The sequence below is a fragment of the Taudactylus pleione genome, unplaced genomic scaffold (genome assembly GCF_031769625.1).
Source record: "Taudactylus pleione unplaced genomic scaffold, aTauple2 ptg000095l, whole genome shotgun sequence".
NCBI lineage: Eukaryota > Metazoa > Chordata > Amphibia > Anura > Myobatrachidae > Taudactylus > Taudactylus pleione.
The window spans coordinates 12,813,400-12,832,784 of NW_028284497.1; the positions used below are offsets into that span (position 1 = coordinate 12,813,400).

Consider the following 19,385-nt stretch of genomic DNA (forward strand, 5'->3'; position numbering starts at 1 on the left):
GCGCTGTCTCCTCAGGAAAGACTGCACCTGCTGCCTGCTGCTGGACTGTCGCCTCCACCTGCCCTTCAGAGCCTTTGTGCATCCACTGTACTCTGCTGCTGCGCCAGGCACAAGGGGGAGAGGCTCCCCTGCACTTTGTGGTGCAGGAGGAGCAGGCCCGCTGCCAACTGAGAGACTGCCAGGTATCCGCGTGAGATGGCAGAAGTTGAAGAAGGAGACTTGGAACTTTTAAGACGCCACCTCCACACTTTCACCTGAGGGGCTGGAAAGTGGGTATTGGGGAAAGGAGAGGGGGCAGTAGGCAGAAGTTTTGCATAGGGTGCCGAGAAACCTTGCACCGGCCCTGGGCAGCCACCATGCCCCCAGCCGTTCACTTAATATTTCCTATCCACAACAGTGTGTGTAGGCACATGGTATTCACCCCTGTTATAGTGATCTTTCGCCTTGCTCTTACATCGCCTTAATATTGTTTCCAATGTGTATGAGTACTAATAGAAGTATTCCAGCAGAATATTAAAGAAAATGTTTCAAGGGGCACCATTTTTCTGCATTTACCCTTGGCGCCATCAACTGTAGTTATGCCTCTTCCCAGTGGCATTACACCTACCTACGATGAAAGGGGGTGGGGCAAAAAACATAAGTGTACCAGGCCCCGAGATTTCTGTTGCCAGCCATGAACACTGGCAGGGGTAGAACTATGGGAGACAATGGAGGTGCCTGCCAATTGCCAATGGGCTCTAGCACTGAAGGGGCACCTCCCTTAATTGCCCACAATATATTTGCCCCACTTAGGGCTGTAACTATGTACCCGGAGTGTACCGTCACGGCCGCCCAATACATGGCACCTCTTCCTGGCACCTAAGATGCCACCATACACTAGTGGAGAGCTCCGTATCAGACCATCAGCTGCTGTTTCTGTCTATCTATAGCCTGTCCCTACTGATTGGTGTCACTGTTCCTCAGCCACTCGGACCCGTGCAGCAGTTCTGGCGCATCACCTCATCAACAACTCCCCATCCCACTGTGGTTTTCCTCTCCATCAGGAGGACTCTGAGCCTAATGCTAATTGCACCATACAGGTCACTATGTTATCTGTGACTAAAGAAGCATACAGATGTGTTCACATACATCTATCCTCCATGCGACACATTACTCGTGAGCGCAGAGTGACTCAGTAGCGCCGAGCATCTTGTCATGCAAATTTTTCCCTTCAAATTAGTCTTATTCGCACAGCAATGCGAATCGGATGCAAAAGCAATCTGATTAAAATGATCTGCGGCATGCCTATATTCTGTGTGCAACTGTGGGTGCATCTGCATGCAAGATACTACATTACAGTATCAGCGGCTGTGAGGGGGCGGGGTGCCAAATTATAACTTGCCTCCGGGTGTCTGCGATGAACTTACGCCACTGGACACTGATACATCCTTTTGTTTCAACTGTGCCCTTTCACACTAAATAGCAGATTGTCATGAGCAGGGCCCTCCTTACCATTTGTTTTCACACTTGACCTTATTTAATCTATAGTGTAGGTCTCTGCATTATGGGCCTGATTCAAAGATGGACAGTATTGTACAGCCACTAGAAAGCGGATGTGCAATACCGGCGAACTCAAATGCAAATGCAGCAGAATGTGTCATACCTCTTTGCTGCATCTGCGATCCAAGTGCAGCGTCTGTAGATGCTGCCTCGGATCAGCGATGGTTGCTGCTTTGGCCAGGCTACGTAAGCTGAGACTCACTCAGCCTGGCTAGTTCCTGGCAGCTTGTGAGACCCTGGCCTTGTCCCTCCTGGAAAACGGGGACGGCAACCCCCCTCCCCCACCCCCCCCGTATCCGGAAACGGTGGCCAGTCATGCAGCTGCTCCGCACGCCACACAAGTGCAGACCCCAAAATATCTGAGATTTGCATACATCTGTCAATCAGACCCCATAAACGCTTTGATTTTCTCGTTGCATCGCACTGCAAAAACATGTGGCACCTTTCAAAGCAATAACAGTTGGAATAATATAATAAAAACTATTAGGCAGAAAAGTACAGTACTAAAAGATGGCATTTTAACTTTAAAAATATTGAGTTGTGAGTATAGCTATGTACAGGATATAATTGTTGTATAATAAAGAAAACCCACGCTTCAGTTGCGGGTGCAGCTAAAGGTTATCAAGGTGGTTCCCAATTAAATACACCTTCATAGACAAACACAACAAAACAAGATGTTACTTGGGGCAACCCTCAGGGCACACTTCAGTCCACTTTTCATATAAAATACGTATCTTTCCACCTGTCGGTGCTCAATCCAAAAAGCTTTCAGTTGATGATAAAGATATGTCTGAGTAAAAACCACACAATAACTTCACCCGGTTTTTCTGGTCTCCTCAGACTCCCAACAGGTCAGAATGACTCCATATATAGAAGGGGGAGAAACAAGGAATCGTAATAATGAAATACCGCTTTATTATATGAAGATGGGTAAATATATAAAATCAACTTAATTGCACAGAACGTAATTACCCGATCACTGCCACAACTGTATGGAGAAGGAGAGCTAAAGAAGAAAATATCTCAATAGCTCAAATACTGCAACACTATTATTACAATATAAATTAAAATTCACTTGCAAATATAAGCTTAAAAAGGGACTTTTAATTAAAGTTCCTTGATGTGTGTTACTTAAAGTTTCCCAAGGCATACATAGAGGGCTTGATTCTGAGTCAGGTGCAGCTCTATATAAGTCCGTAAATAGTGAATGTTAGCATGCTGCACATGTGCAGAACTAATTGTCCACATTTTTGGTTATGTCTGACCAATTTTGGCGGATCTCCTGAACCCAGCATAGGCCAGGTGTAAGTGCCGGTACTAATGTTGAGGTTGCGCTGTGGACAGAAAAGCAGTGGGCGGACCAGCTTCCTGCTTGAAGCCATACGGATCCTTGTATGTATTAGCATAAGATAGTGGATCTGGCTTCTGCGGTTGCTCGCAGTTACAGCCACTTTGCATCCAACGAAGAATCATGTGCAGAGTTCACCAGCTGGAGGACACTGCTGAAAGAATTTGCCCAATTATGCCCTTTCTTATTGTATAGAAGTATTTGGTTATGTATTGTAAGAAAAGTATTGCAGCACTTGATCTATCATTTAGTGCTCCTCTTCCTTTATTCAATCAATTGTTTTAGCTAGTGGACTACTTGAGATAGAACAGTCCATACAAACTAAACACCTCATTTTTCTCTAGAAGTTCTAGATTTAGTGATTCCATAATCACACATGGGATTAGTTCAACCACTATGCAAAGAAATTAGTTGGGTTATCTGGATGATTACACTGATCTGGTGGCTCAGGTACCAAAGTAAACAACCAGATTGCAATGCAAACCAAGTCTATCTGCTCCATTCGCATTTCAGGGAGTATTAATAACTCCTATACATTTGACAGCGGGCCATTCATTAACCATGTCCAATTCTCCATTTGGGTTCAGTGCAGTCAACCCACGCACAAATGCTGGCCAGTCTGAATAAACCAAAAAAAATCTTAGCAACACATTGACCCATCTAAACATAGCAGAGAGGATTTTTATTGGGGATCACAGATTCTAGGCTCATACATGCTCCAATATCAGACTAATTGTGATATTATAGTGTATACAAGTTCATTTAGAGGTACTTAAAAACTTGAATCAAACCATCAGTTAAAGATCCAGGAAACACACCCAGTTAGTGGAAGCAGGTCATAGATATCCCCAATTTTCAAAACAACAGTGTTGAGAGATCATTTCTGTTTTAGTTTTTTTTATTACAGTATTTGTTATTATTATACCAATGCTAGGGCCTAGTATAACTTTCTGACCAGTGCGTAATGTTCAAATAACATTCTCAATCATGTAAGGCACTCTAAGGTTATGGTCTCTGGTCTCCTAGTTGGTACATACAGTAATGCAGCAGGCTCACACATATAACTTCTTCAACTTCTACTGGCATGGGCCAGCACTCCGGGATCTGTACGGTTAACATCCTAATTCAGGGAAAGTTTTTTGGTGTGAATAATGATGAACACTTCCCCTGCCAGGGAGAAATTATTCAGCCAACTTCATGCCAGAGCACCGCCCTGCAGCCACCCTGCATTGAAGACTTTAATAACAAAAATTATGTCCATCCAGTGTAAGAAATAAATTATGTGACGGAAGAGGTTCATAAGGTTCCAGCAGCTTCAAGGTAGTGATCCCATCTCTATCAGTCAGATTTTGTTGTAAGTTTGTCTTCCTCCTGTAAGTCCATCTCAGTGATGACAGAGTAGCATAAGATCTGAGTATAGCGAGTAATAGCAGCTGCAAGAAAAGACATTTACTAAGAAATCATCATTATTCAAGCAACTTTCTGTTGCATTTCATTTCAAACATATTTGTCATACCTGCTACACGGCGTAGGCACTGCGGTTTCTTTTCCTCTGGAACACGTACAATAAGGAAATATACAGGAACCCCAGAGAGTGCTATAGCCACTCCAATCAGAGAGTTTATCAAGTCACTGTACAGCGGTACGGCCACTAGGAACACAGTGCAGATACAGAATGTCACCGGGAACACCAGGTTGAGCTGTAAGTGACAAGAAAGCAGAGGGAGGACTAATAACCAGATGAGGACACTATGCAAACAGCCCATGACTCAGTTGCAGGAAAATAGAAAGATACATCCAGGGGGTAGGCCCTCAAATTATACTAAGGGGGGGAATAATAGAACAGTGCAAATAAAACCTGACACTGGTGGTGTAAAGAAAAAAAGTTGCTGTGTAATCTAGACGACCCCAGAAGAGAATATTGTATGACAAATGAGGCCCTGACCACATAGAGGTCAGAAAACAAGCAGAAAAGTTAACAAAATATAACACTAACCTTCAGAGGTCGTGGTCTGTCTGGCTCCTTCCAACGCAAATAAAGTTGACCAGCAATAGACAGGCCTACAAACAGCCAATAGCTGAAGCTGTAATAATGAGCTGGAAGATATCTTCAACGCAGAGATACACTAGAGCCATTGCACCCTACAGGCAGACAAAAGACAGAATGGACAGTCAGTATATACCACACAAGGAAGGTTGGTTATTTTTCAAAGTGGACTCACAACACAATAAATACGCAACACCTGTCATGAATAACCATTTGCGAGCTGTTCCATAATGAGCCTGTCCCTTGTTTATAAGTGGGAAAGGTTGGGAGTCTATTGTAACTGGAAACTATGAGGAACGTGAACCTAAAGAATCTCAGATTTACCAGATTGTGGTATGTAAATGGGATGTAATCGGCATCCCGGCATGCGGGATGCCGACGGTCTAAATAGCGGTGCCAAAATCCGGACAGGTCAGGATCCCGGCACCAGTATCCCGACCATCGGCTCCCTGAAGGTATCGGGATGTTAGGGAGAGGTTAGGTTTAGGCACCAGGAAAGGGGTGTTAGGATTATGGTGTGGGGAGGGGAAGGTTAGGCTTAGGCACCGGGGAGAGAGGGTTAGGGTAGGGTTAGGGTAGGGTAAATCACTTACCGTTAGTTGCTATGGGTGTTGAGATTCTTGCTGTCGAGATGCCCCTGTCGGTATTCTGACCAGCGGCATCCCGACAGCCGGGTTTTCATACCCATCCCATGTAAATGATCATGAAATAGTGGACATTTCTGATTTGTGGAGGGCTGCAAAAAGGCCGCAATAAGGCACAATGGGCTGAACATAGATGCTGAAGTATTTTACAAAAGAAAGTTACTCCATTATAGTTTAAAGTTAGTATTATATTTAAAATTATAGGCCTAATGTCACCTCACTATAAGATGTTAACTGATACATGAATGAAGACAAAACAATATGTATTGTGGGGAAAACACTTAAATTAATGGGCAAATGTGCCTATATTTTTGTGAACACTGATGACATTTTCAGTTGAGGTAGACAGGCAACCGTCATTGAGCTCGGAGGGCTTAAGCTGCATTGGAAACAACTGTGCCCTAAATCACAGGCATAAACTATATAAGCCAAAAAAGCTGCAATCATTGCAAGATGGGTGCAAGCCTGCACTGGCATCATGTGCGCCAGGTTTACCTGTGGCACACATCACATACACTTACACCAATTTGTTTTGCTTATGAAGTCAATATTCATTATTAGGCCTCAATGAAACACTACAACTCCATCGCGTGTATGGAAAAAAAATGATAAACACATGCACAAAAACATAATGCATGCACAAGCAAATAAGCACCCATCCACTTCTGCAGTGCAATCACAATATCATTGTTACAGGTGTATATACGTCTGTATTGTGATTACGCAAACACATCCTAGCTGTACTCAGCCAATGTAACCGCCAGAGCCATAACTAGACTTTTTAGTGCCCTGTGCCAGAAAGAGCATTGGCCCCCACACATTTTTCAAATATGGTCATAATGCACCCAAAAAAAAGGGGAATGGCCTCATGGGGAAGGGCCAAGGAAGAGATAGGGAAAGCCAGGAGATCCTGGGGATAAAATAAGAGGAAGCTACAAGTGAGAATGATAATAAACAGAAAATTGACAGGCCCGAATAGCGCCCCCTGGCCTGCGGTGCCCTGTGCCATGGGACTGGCCACATTACCCTAGTTACGGCCCTGGTAACCAACCGCCTTCCCTCCCCTGTCTCTCCTCTCCAGTTGCAGCTACCGTGTCAGAAATACCAAACTTGCACATATGTATGCAGAGAGTTTTTTGGCCATACGCAAAGCCAATTTATGTATTTTCTGCTAGCAAACTAGCATACTGTAAGCCTCACTCTACATCAGCCTCCATATGTGCAGGAGGGACATGTGTAATGTGAGTGTAAGCATGAGCATCCACAAACTAGTACAAATAAATAAGCCCAACAGATATTAGGGTCACTCTAAAAGGGATTTAAAACAGACAAGAACTGTACATGATATCAGCTTCCTAGTAATCTAATAGGCATGAGGGAACCTTATTGTCATGGGGCCAAAGCCAATGCAAAACATGTTTTTCTTTACTGAGTATATAGCTAGGAGTGAGACACATCCTCCACAAAAATGCAATATTGGTGAGGTCTGAGGACAGGATTGAGAATTTCTACATTGATGTACATTAATGCAGGTTACAGCTACTTGTAGAACCTGCAAAACCTAAAGTGCATGTTTTTTATGTAAAATAAGCTCCTAATAACAATAGACATGTAGCTTTCCTTGACACTTGAGATGTCTGAGTATTTACATTTTCTGTACAGATGTAGGTTTAATGTTCTCTGTCAACCACATTCTGGGTTGCTATAAGTAGAAAATCTGCCGAGTAATAGAAAATATTTTGGCCCAGGATCAACCTTATCTCAAATAATAAACTCTTCTGAGAAGTAACTACGTTTATAAATGTATTGATTACAACATATAAATTTGTAAATATTTATAGTTATTTCTGCATATATTTGTGAATCTTTTTTTGAAATCACGTATTTTTATTGAACATTTATTGTGAATCTTTAGTTGTTTTTTTATATAAGTGTAACCCCCCTTTAACCTCTAAAGGGGATACTAGCTGCAATGTAAGCTATTGTACACTCCATTACACTACTGCTAAGTGGTGTACCTCCTATTATTCTTCCAGTGCCTCCACCCAAGCTGAACAGATAGGGGAAGCTATATTCCCTAGAGGCTTGCTTGGGTAAGCCTCTTAGGGCTCGATCCAATTAGGTGCGAATTGCAAGTAGCGAGTTTGTTTCTTGAAACTCGCACGCTCCCGAGAATTCTCCAATCCAATTAAAAATGCCTATTCGCACTACTCGCAGCGGAGGTGCGCGAATTGACTGCCAAATGAGATTTGCGAGAAATGCATGAAAATGTGGGGAGACCATCCTGGACCCCCCAAAATGGATAATTTCGTTAGCAGGACTGTATAGACGGCTGTTTGTGGGCATTAGGAAGTTACTGTAGGTTTTTAAATGGTGTCAAATGGCTGGTTTGTGCTTTTTTTTTTTTTTTAAATGCAAGAAAATTATATAAAACAAACTTTTTCCATTTAATCTCAAAGGAATGAAACGAAGAATGCAAAAAAAACTAGGAAACAGGGTGATTTTGGGGTACTTTAAAAACAATTATTTTTCAACTAAAAATTATTGTAATTAAATTCGGGTTGCCTAAACTAACGAAAAAGTTGATTTTGGCGTAATTTGAGGAATTTTGTTTTTTTACCCCAAAAATGACAGCTAATTGGAAACTTCACATTGCCTAATTGGTCACTAGGGGGGGGTGTCCAAGGGGTTCAGCACAGTGTCCCCACATTTTAACCTTCAAATAAAGATTTTCCTTTCCATCTCTCACCCTTAGGGAGGTGCGAGTGGAAAGTTGCGAATTCAGTCTGACTGATTCAGTGTGAGTTGCTAATTGGATTGCAAAATGAATTCGCTATGCGAATTCGAAGTGAAAATTGCAACTCGGACCTCGCATCTCGCACCTAATAGGATTGACCCCTTACACCTTAAGGTGAATTCCACTGTAATTTTAAAATGTAGGGAGTGATTGAATAATCTTAATAAAGATGGAGTAGTTCTAATAATATACCTGTTCTTTATCCTTTGCTAATTCCACCACCTTTGGATACCTTACATTTCTCCCCAGGTAAGTAATACAACTTCACATTCCATTTAACCTTTCTATTTATCTGAATCAATATGCAAAGGTGTATACAGTTTCAACTCACTATATTTAAACACTTACATCCAGGTTACAATGGATAAATTCAAGTTTAACTAAACAAAATGATACTATAACTCATACAAGACATTACTATATATAGACATATATGTATCTGTTAGTACATAGTATACTATACACCCTATTCTGCAGAATTAGGGTTAGCGCAAAATCCGTAGCCAAAGGAAATGGAAAGTTCAGTCAGGAATCCAGGCGACCCTAATGCAGATCCTCCTCCAGGACTCAGCTTTTAGCAGACTGTAATATGTGCTTTATATAGAATCAATAAAGTTCATGAAAACTTATAGTGGGTATAGATCTGAATACTTCTTTCTATATAATCTTATGTGATAGTAACTTCAGTCTTATTGAGTTAGATGAAAACCACAGTAATTGAGGTCTACTTGCATAACAGATGGTAGTAAATGGCTGCCTGATTAGTGGAAAGGCAGATTTGATGCCAGGGTGGAGGGATGCCCTTTTCTTATTCACACTCCTTCTCCATTGGATTTGCTATGAGTGAACAAACTATCTGTTTACTTTAATCAAGGTGTCAGTGTAATATAAGACTTCTGTATACTTCAATTTAAGCTGTAGTTAGAAATAATATCCTTATCTATTAGCGATGAAGAGTAATGTCTCTCAGCATAAATACAGTCGCTTACTTAATTCTCCCCCAACTCTTCTCTGCGGCTATGGACTGAGGGGAATGTACATAAGAGCTGATGTTCATGGGTATTAGAAGACCATCCAGTCCTTCACCAGGGTCAGCTGCAATATAAAGCTCCTAGGTTCCCTATCTTCCCTGCACATCTCTATCTTACTGCTAACTGCTGCCAGGTGCAGTGTGTATACAGTACTCACTGCAGCGTATGGGCTCCTTCCTACTGCAGTGTAATCAGGCCCACCTGGCTACTGCTGGCCCTTCAATCAGTTGGCTGTGGGCTGGCTTTACCTCACGGGAGACCTCCTCCCCCCACTGCCTCATATTCTGTGCTAGCAGACCCGCGGACCGCTCGCCGGGAACACCCTCCGTATACAGCCCTCACTGGCACCACGCCATCTGACTCCCAGCCGCTGCTACTGTTCCCACTCCTCCTTATCTCCAAACCGGACCCTCTTTTCCCTCACAGGAACCAAACCACTCCCAACTATATTACTCCGCCCCTTCTTCTACAATGTATGTGCATCCGCTACACTGAGGCACATCCTTACCAAAAAAAGAAGTACCCTATAAATTATGTAAATACATGAAACATATATACTTTTTCACATACATGTAGAATATCCACAGCAGTTTCTACACATTTACCATATTATAAAATACAGTTATGAATATCATGAACTACAAAACACTTTTCAGTTCGGAAATTTCAATGCACTTATTCCTATATTACCATACCTCCCAACTTTAGTGTACAATGAATAGGGACAGTTTGCGTGTGCATCCGGAAAGGGGGTGGGGCCTCATGAAAATGGGGCGGAGCCTCACGGAAACCCCTGTCATTGACACTATAGGGGGCGTGCCCAGCACTCTCTCCGAGATGCTGGGTAACCCCCAGGCTCTCCCTACACTGGTGAACAGATGCCGTGCGCTGTTCACCTTCTGCACACCCGCTGATCTGTTCTGCTATGCAGAGCAGCGGTTTGTGCTCTCCCCAACTTCCCCCCCACCGCGGGACACTGCGGTCCGCGGGTGGGACAGCGGGACACTCCCAGAAAAACGGGACTGTCCCACTGAATGCAGGACAGTTGGGAGGTATGTATTACTATATAACTTAATTCATGCTAAATTTAATATTTACATTAAATTATCGTTTTCGCTGCTCAGGGAAACCTAACTATACCAATTACATTATATATCTACCTTTGCCTCACCACATTTCAATGTATTCTAAATAAGCAAAGGTGTTTCATATTTATTTAAGGGTACACCCTCACTGTTTTTTTTTAATCATGCATTTTACATTTGTTTTTAATACAAGTAAAACATGTAAATGGATATGGTAACTTTATGCCAAGTAACTTCCTACGCATTTGTGTTTTTACTTGTGTTGGAAAGCTGCTTATTCCATTTCTGTATCTTTGTCGCATTACATCATTTAAAAGCATGCAATGGTTTCTAGTAGAAATACATATCAAGCATGTATTGAACATGTATGCACGTTGATATGTGCTTTTATCAGTGTTTTTACTAGGGAAAAAATTGCTAGTGGTTATGTAGCCTAGCCCTTTGCTATTGTAGTGCAGAATGTGTCAATAATTTCTCTCATATACATTTTTTCCCACTTTTCCAATGAATCCCTATACTTTGTTTTATTACTATCCCATTCTCTGTTACTCATGCAGTAATTTGTGTTAATCCTAAACAAAAGTTTACCCTAAAGGTACCTACACACTTACCTATCCGCACACAATCCAACATCGTGTACGATTTCCCTTGAGACTCCTCCCCGCCAGCTCTGCAGATGATTTAGTCCATCTTCAAACGATTCATCATGCATCCGGGACTTTTTTCCAGTGCATTGTGTCCCAGACGGCAGATCTGACGATGCGATGTGCGACCAGCGGGGACACAATCTGTCGTTCCAATGCGTCGGAATCGTCCAGATCGTGTAAAATATCGGTAAGTGTGTAGGCACCTTTAATCTCTTATTTAAAAGACTTCCTGTTGGTCTGGCTATAAAATGTACACTCTCTTTTCTCTCATTTTCTTTGACGTTCTGATAATATTGTCCATTAAGGCTTATGCAATGTCTAAACATAGTGTCATACTCTCAGCAGGCTCAGTCTACATTCAGCGCCAGTTTATTAAAGGAATTCTGGGAATGTAGTCTAAAATGCAAATGGCTATCAATTTCGAAATCTATATGTAATGCTGGTATTATTGATTGGAATAGAGAATTTAATAGTGATTGACAGTTTATATTTATATATATATCCATAACTAAAATCCCTGCATGTGTTATTGTTTTAAAAGCAGGTTTTAAAGGATAAATGAACTGCATGTATGCGGTGTCATTTGTTCACATTTGTACTCATCTTACTTACTTGCACCAACCGCTGGTTATAAATTGATTATGTATCTTGCTCTTTGTGACATTTGGTATAATTCTGGACCACTTTTTAAAAACTCTCCTTTTACAATATACCTCCCTAGTCATTGAGGAGATCATTTACATTTGATTCTATTCTCTTTTTTTCAGTTTCATTAGACACATGTATCTTCTTTCTTCATAACAAAAATCTGCCAACTATCGTACTCCACCAACTTTCCCATAATGGGGCTGATTCAGACATGGCAGCATAGACGTTATGCCAATATGCGTGTCCGTCTGTCTATGCAAGTACCTGTGCGTCCACATGTGTCTGAGTCACACAGCTTTTCCATCCGCAGACGTTATCATTAGTATCAGCACTTGCCCACACTCCAGGCTTGATGCAAAAGATCCGTCTGAAACAGTCGTCTCAGCTGCATCTGCACGCCTCAATCATACAAGGAAGTCGGGCTACACACCCAATACACTACCAAAGCACTCCCATGAGACGCAGATGTTCCAGACAGTCACTGCCCAGAATATGCTCCGTATACTGGAGACATTATGCAGTACATGCGCAGAACGCATTTGCCATTTCTGATAGGTGTACAGTCAGCACAATATCATGAGATCTAGCCCCAATATGTACTTATATGGCCATACAAGATGTCTCCCAAGTCACATTCACTTCTGTTTAGGATCAAAAATGTTAATAGTGAGTTCTTCCTTTAAAATTTGCAACACTTATAGCTGCACTTCTCTTTCTGTCATGTCCAGATGTATCACTACTTCCCGTTCTTACTTAGCCCTGTGAGGTCTGACAACATCTTTCAAAATATCTTTAATTAATCAGCATAATAATTCATTCTTTCAAATCACCTAGTGACCTTACTGCATTTCAGCATTGTGACAAATCTTTACAATAAAGAGTGCCATACATGTGTGTAAACTGACTTACACATTGTACATTAGCACACACTTACATTAAACAGCAGAGCTGGAATAGGGGTGAATCTCTCTACATGGATCATACTGAGAGAATCAGGAAGGTGCCCCTCTCGAGACCCAACAAAGAAAAGCCTAAAATTAAACACAAACATTTTTTTGTTTTTCAGGAAGTACCTTCAGTACACACAGGTAATACATATTTTACATTGGTTTTAGAAGTGAATTGTTCTCTTCCAAACCTCACTGGATAGAGTCTTAGGGACTAATGCAGAGTTGAACATACGCCCGTCGGCAGATTGTAATTTGTTGTTTATCTGCTCTGCGCATGCACCAAAACTGAGAGTACGCAAGTACAGGCAATTCATATTCTCACGCATTTAGATTGCCCATAATGGGGCTGATTCAGATAATGACCATAGAGACATGACTAGGCTGTAATAGGGTGTCCTCACATAGGCAAAGATGTCCGGAAACAGGAGCTGTTTGGATGGTACTTTATCTTTGTTCACTTTATCTCCAATCAAGGCTTAGTATATAGACCGTAACTGCTTTTCACAAATACTGCGTCCTGGTAGTTGTGATTTTCAGGTCATTTTCAGGAGATCATTGCTAAATGACATAAGCTATAAGACTAAACATCCCTGCTTAGGGTGTAGTAAGTGGACTTAACATCAGGGTTTGGTGTTATTACCTGGATGCAGCGAGGATTGAAGCATTTAGTCCGCCAAAGCACGACAGAGCGACAGCCAATGGGATCGTCCAGTTAAATATTCCAAATATCTGATCAGCAAAAGTCTGTGGGGAAGAAGGACCCAGAACTAGATAGGTCAAATGCGTAAAGACACAGAGGGCCTGATTGTGAGGTGGGAGTACAGCAAAAAAAGGACAAGTAGCAAAACCATGCTGCACTGCAGGTGGGGCAGATGTAAAATGTGCAGAGAGATTTAGATCTGGGAGACGGATGTGTCCAAACTCAAATGTAAATTGTTTTGTAAAAATAAAGCTGTCCAATATTTGTAGGCTACATACAGTACAGTAGCTGCCAGTATTTACCCTGCATGCAAAAATAAATGTATTTGCATCCCTTGCATTGCAACATGGTTTATCCAGGTGCACAGTTATTTGCTCTTTTTTGCTTTACCTCAGAATCAGGCCCAGAATCTCTGTCACTGAAAACCGTGTCTATAATAAGCTCAGGTCTTTTCCCCTTAATTATATATGTTTACAGAATAGTATTTGGATTTACAAATCAAAGTTTTTACATTGACAACATTACACATCCTTATAGGAACATCATGTGAATTGTAGGTTGTGAAGAGAGAAATATTTTTTTCAATTAAGTTATGTTACATCTAGAGAGACTTCAAGCAGACTTGAAAAAAAATAATGTCATTTGCATATTAGCAAGGTGGGAGGGGCCAAAAAACTATTAATTTGATTAACCTTACGTGATCCAAAACAGACAAGTGAAAAGAGAAACAACGGTACTCCTATTCAGTGGAGGCTTCGGAGGTGGGGCTGCAGCACAGTCTAAAATTCAAATAGGGAAGCCACTGGCACCCCAAACGCTGCCGAACAGCACCAGCTGGGACTCACTGGCAGTTGGTGTGGCTCCCCTATTTGAATTTCAGCCCCACCTCCTGAGCCGCCACTGATCCTATTGGAGGGGCGCACCTCTATTTATACAATAAAACACAATTCTTTATTGGTCAGATTAAAATTGGGGGAATAGAAACCACATTCTTACAAAAATATATTACACCATTTGTTATGAATAGATATGCATAACAGTTAATAACATATTGATGCAAATTTTATATTACTAAAAAAAATAGAGGTGAAGGTACCCAATAGGAGTACCTTTGTTTCTCCTTTCCCTTGTCTGCTTTCCCTATGGGAATGACTGCAGGGAGCCTCCTCTATGGTGGTATTTACACACCAGTATTTATTTTAGGGATATGTTCTAATTGTATATATACCACAAGCCCCTCACTCTCATTACATTCTTTTGTGTTCCAAAACAGAAAAACAATATACATGTGGGGTTTTCCATACTTGACCATACTATAGAATTTTCAGTATTCACAACATTAATGTCTATTTACCACTGCAACAGCATTGCTCCCCAGGATGGCACGCATGTCCAGCACTGCGTAATAGGCTACATTGGTGAGTAAGTAAATCACAGTCACAATTGGCATGGAGATTCCAATGGCCAGGGGCAGGTTTCTGCAGAGAAAAAAGAATAAGGAATGAAAGGTTAATTGTCAACCAGGAAACATGAGACCAATTTTGTCTCCTCTCCAAAACGCCTCCAGATTATGCTCTAAATCACCTGACATAATCTTCATTAGTTATGCTGTAACATGGTAAATTGATGTTATGTTGTATTTGTATCAGTATGATTAACTATATGCTATTATGAATTGTGTCTGCGAACAAAGCCTGAAAGAAAACACAAGTACCTACATTGTTGCCAATACACTTGGAAGTATATGGCATTTACTGAGAATGGGCATATGGTATGGGTACCATTAACAGGTACAAATCCATTATATGTTCTGTTGATCAAACCAGTTAGTTGTATCTATGTATCTTCCCTGACACCCCCCATATATAACCCGTGGAAGTGTACAAGGTGACCCTTTCCCCCCGATGCTTTCCACATCTCTTCGGTATTTTGGATTATTACCTTTCTGGGTTTTTTATTTCTTCTGTGACAAAGTTGAGCGTATCCCATCCTGAGTAAGAGAAGAGAGCCGAATACAAAGCAAGAGCGATGTGTCCAACATCATTCGAGGAACCAGCAAAGGCATCTTCAAAATTCTCTGTCTGACCTGATATGAAGAGAACGTGAGGTTGAAGAACAATTAAACTGAGTAAGAAGTAAGAAAAGTAGAAAGAGGATAAGATATTTAGTAGCAACAGTGGTGGTAGGGGGTTAGTTGCTGTAAAATAAGTTAAAGTAGGTTTGGCAATGGGTAGAAACCTTTGGAGCACACATAATAAAATATGGGTCTAATAACCGTACAGAATGATTATAGAATTCATACAAAGGATTTGAATACTCCTGGATCATTTGTTTAACACAATTGGCCAGGATCGATTGAACTAAGTAGCATTCCCTGCCTAAGAGGGGCCTTTTCCACATCCATCTACACCTGCTGGAATCCTTAATAAATGCTGCAGTGAGATTAATCTTTATTATTTCAAATCAACTGCATTACTCTGCAAATCCCTACACTGGTCCCCATCACCTACAGAATCCAATATAAGATACTGTACTCACCATTAAAGCCTTCACTAACAGCTCCTCCTCATACACCTAAGACCTCACCCACAGAAACTCTCCCACCCACCCTCTTACATCTGCCTCTGACCTGTGTCTTACCGCATATCTGACTACTGTCACTTCCACCTCCAAGACTTCTCCTATATTACTCCCCACTTATGGGACTTCCTACCCAATTCTCAAGCTCTAAACATTAATCTTTAATTTGCTTTCTTCACTCCAGCAAATTCTACCCACAGCTTATGCTACATCCCCTGGGCAAGAGCAGCTGCCGTCCTGTCCTTCTAGTTGCCATTGTCTTAAAATATCCTAAAGATTGTAAGTTCTCACAGGACCCACTCCGCCAGCTAATGTCTATACCTATACATTTCTCTGCAATATAGCATGATCGATGAGAATTGCAATTTCTGCGACGGGTCAGAGCTGCTGTAATTGTACGTGATGGGTTGTTGTGCTTCTATGTTACCAATGTATACGCAGGACTGCGAGGCATTACAGATATGAGAAAGCAGTAGTGGGCGCCTCTAGGGTGGCTGAGCTGTAGCAAGCATTAGCATCAATTTTGCAGCAGCCTGAATCAGTCCCTAAGCACCTGAATACAAAGGGTCTGATTCACAGTCATGAGCAAATGGAATAAAGTAGCAAAGAAAAAGAGCAATCTGCACCTTGGTAAAACCATGCAGCACTGTAGGTGGGGCAGATTTCAAATGTGCAGAGAGATTTGTAGATGGAAGGTGTGTGTCCTAGCTTAGTTCTACCTTTCAATGTAAAAACAAAGCTGTGATTCTTCTCCTGCATCCCACCCTCCACTTGAGCTTTACAAAAACTGACACTGCGAGCATGTTGGGAGGTGTCTTTCAAATATACAAAAAAAGTCCTCCATGTTAACAATGATTATTACCGCCACAGCAAGGATTATTAATCGCAAGACTGCTGCGATTATTGATACATAAACCCCAGAGTGAGAAACTGTAAATGCTTAGTAACATCACAAAATAATATCCACAATCCTCATACTCAAATAAAATGCAGCAGCTGAGAGTCTCAATGGACATGGCCTGTGAATGTCAACACTAGAATGTTGACAGTCAGAATGTCAACATCGATCTTATGTGGACATGACCATTATGCCAACATTGTTCATGTCGACAGGCTAAATGTTGGGATATAACTTTAGTGCTAGCTTTAGGGTTTGGCTAAAATAGTGGAAAATACTATGTTAAAATTTTCTGTCGACATGCACATTCTGGTGTTGGCATTCTGAATGTCTGCATATTATACCACCACCTAGCCTCCACTCAGAAATTGTGGAACTGTGGGCCTGATTCAGACCCGGTCGCAAGGCTGCGTTCGCACGTAGCTGTCCGCATCCAAAATATGCAAATCCCACAATCGTTAGTAAGACATTAGCACGCCCAATATGTTCTGCCGTGCGATCACGGTATGTATTTAGACGCCCACCAGCCAGCCTGACACAAGACGCCCACTTTCCCTTAGTAACATATGTCATCTCCAGGAAGTGTATTAAACAATCGGTAACATCGAGTAACATCGGACCCATACGCACCACTTGTGGTTGACCATGCCCTCCCGCAAGCACTGCGAGTGCTGCTGTGTTTAATTCAGCCATGTGACGTGTATGCTGACCATGCATCTTAATTATGCATGCCCTTGAAATGGCGTTTAGATGCACAGACACGCCTGCGTTCACACCACCACACCTAATTAATCATCGACCACCCCCTGTCACCACCCACAAATGGCACCTCCTGTCACTCATGCTTGCGGAGCGTCTGTGTACTGGGTGCGAACGCTTCCCTATCGCATGGACTGATTCGCGCATGCGCATTGCGTCTTGTATGCATGTGCAGATTGCAAACATCGGCAGGCTGCGTGTGAACGCAGCCTTGCAACCGGGTCTGAATCAGGCCGTGTTTAAAGTTGTCTTTCCTCATGTTTTATCTTTCAGTCATATTTACTTAAAATAGTAAAGTATTCACCGAGATTCTATGGCGAATGCTGCCTAGAAGGTTTGTGGAGATACTTATACCACTGCAATCCTCTTACCCTATCATCAGCTCTTTATAGATCTCTCTTATCTCTAATTTCCGAGCTTCTGGAATAATAACACCCTATGCTGTGAACTAAAATAAAAGGAAAACCAGGATTTGAAATTTTGTTAGACAAATCCTAAAGAAAATCCAATTTGCTAGATTGTTGATGTATCAAAGAAATATGGTGGGATAACCAGGCATGTATACTGTTTCCCTAAAAACTGTTCATTGGGGCACGGCCAGAGGAGGAGTTGGGGTGGAGAGAGGGCATGCATTCATAGTAATTATATCCATCAATGCCATGCAGCCTTTTGCTCTAAACATTTTAGTGCTTTAGTACATAGTGTTCAGTCCAAAACTGAATCCTGGATTAAGTACATTGGGCAGCACAGATGGTGTAAAGGTTAGCATTATTACATCACAGCACTGAGGTCATGGGTTCGATTCTCACTACGGCCCTAACGGTGTGGATTTTGTATATTCTCCCTATGCTTGCGTGGGTTTCCTCCGGATGCTCCGGTTTCCTCCCACACTCCAAAAATATACTGGTAGGTTAATTGGCTCCCAACAAAAATTAACTCTAGTGTGTATGCGTGTGTGTACATATTGTACGGAATATAGATTGTAAGCTCCACTGGGGCAAGGACTGATGTGAATGACCAAATATTCTCTGTAAAGTGCTGCGGAATATGTGTGCGCTATATAAATAACTGGTAATAGATACATTCTTAACTGGAATACAAAGGCAAGTAGCTATTCTTATATGTGGTGAGCATGTATGTGATTGTCCTAAGTGATTACTTTAGTTGTCATTGGCAGATCTATAATGGCTGCAGGGTATACAGTGTACACGGGCCCCTGAGACCAGGGGGCCTGCACCACACAACCTGCACCCAGGATTTAGTGCCGCAGAAATCAGGGAAAATGGCACACCGGCCATCTTCCCAAAGAGCAGTAGAGAAACCACTGGGAACAAGGCACATTATACATAAGTTAGCAGAATGACAATTGTATTTCCTAGTATGGAATGATGACTAAAGTAATGTTGTGTCCCAATGGGCTTGTAAATGTTGTTATTAATGATGATGTATTTTTTATTCAGAGATGTTATAAAGTATTATACATATATACAGTTTTAAATGTTTCATTTGATTATGTTTAATTCAGTCAGATATTTGTGTGCAAATTGTATAATGCCTCAAGTATATTTTTGTATATTGCCCTACTGTTCCCCGTTTAGTGTATTAACTGTAATCCTCAGCATATGTATATTTGCAGATGAGTGGGTAAATAAATACTTTATGCTTTTGAATGGTAACAATAAAGAAAGGAGATGAAACACTCACACACAGCG

The 19,385-nt window shown here is 41.6% G+C and overlaps 1 protein-coding gene across 1 annotated transcript in view; it reads right to left on the bottom strand.

Moving 5' to 3' along the window:
* Window positions 1-2,453: 2,453 nt before the first annotated feature.
* SLC7A7 (solute carrier family 7 member 7) overlaps window positions 2,454-19,385 on the bottom strand; it is a 36,996-nt gene continuing 20,064 nt past the window's right edge. Inside the window, 8 exon segments of the mRNA XM_088469960.1 lie at window positions 2,454-4,320; window positions 4,404-4,587; window positions 4,884-4,981; window positions 4,984-5,029; window positions 12,721-12,817; window positions 13,377-13,480; window positions 14,791-14,914; window positions 15,378-15,522. Coding sequence (XP_088326086.1) covers window positions 4,226-4,320; window positions 4,404-4,587; window positions 4,884-4,981; window positions 4,984-5,029; window positions 12,721-12,817; window positions 13,377-13,480; window positions 14,791-14,914; window positions 15,378-15,522 — 893 coding nt within the window. The 3' untranslated portion in view covers window positions 2,454-4,225.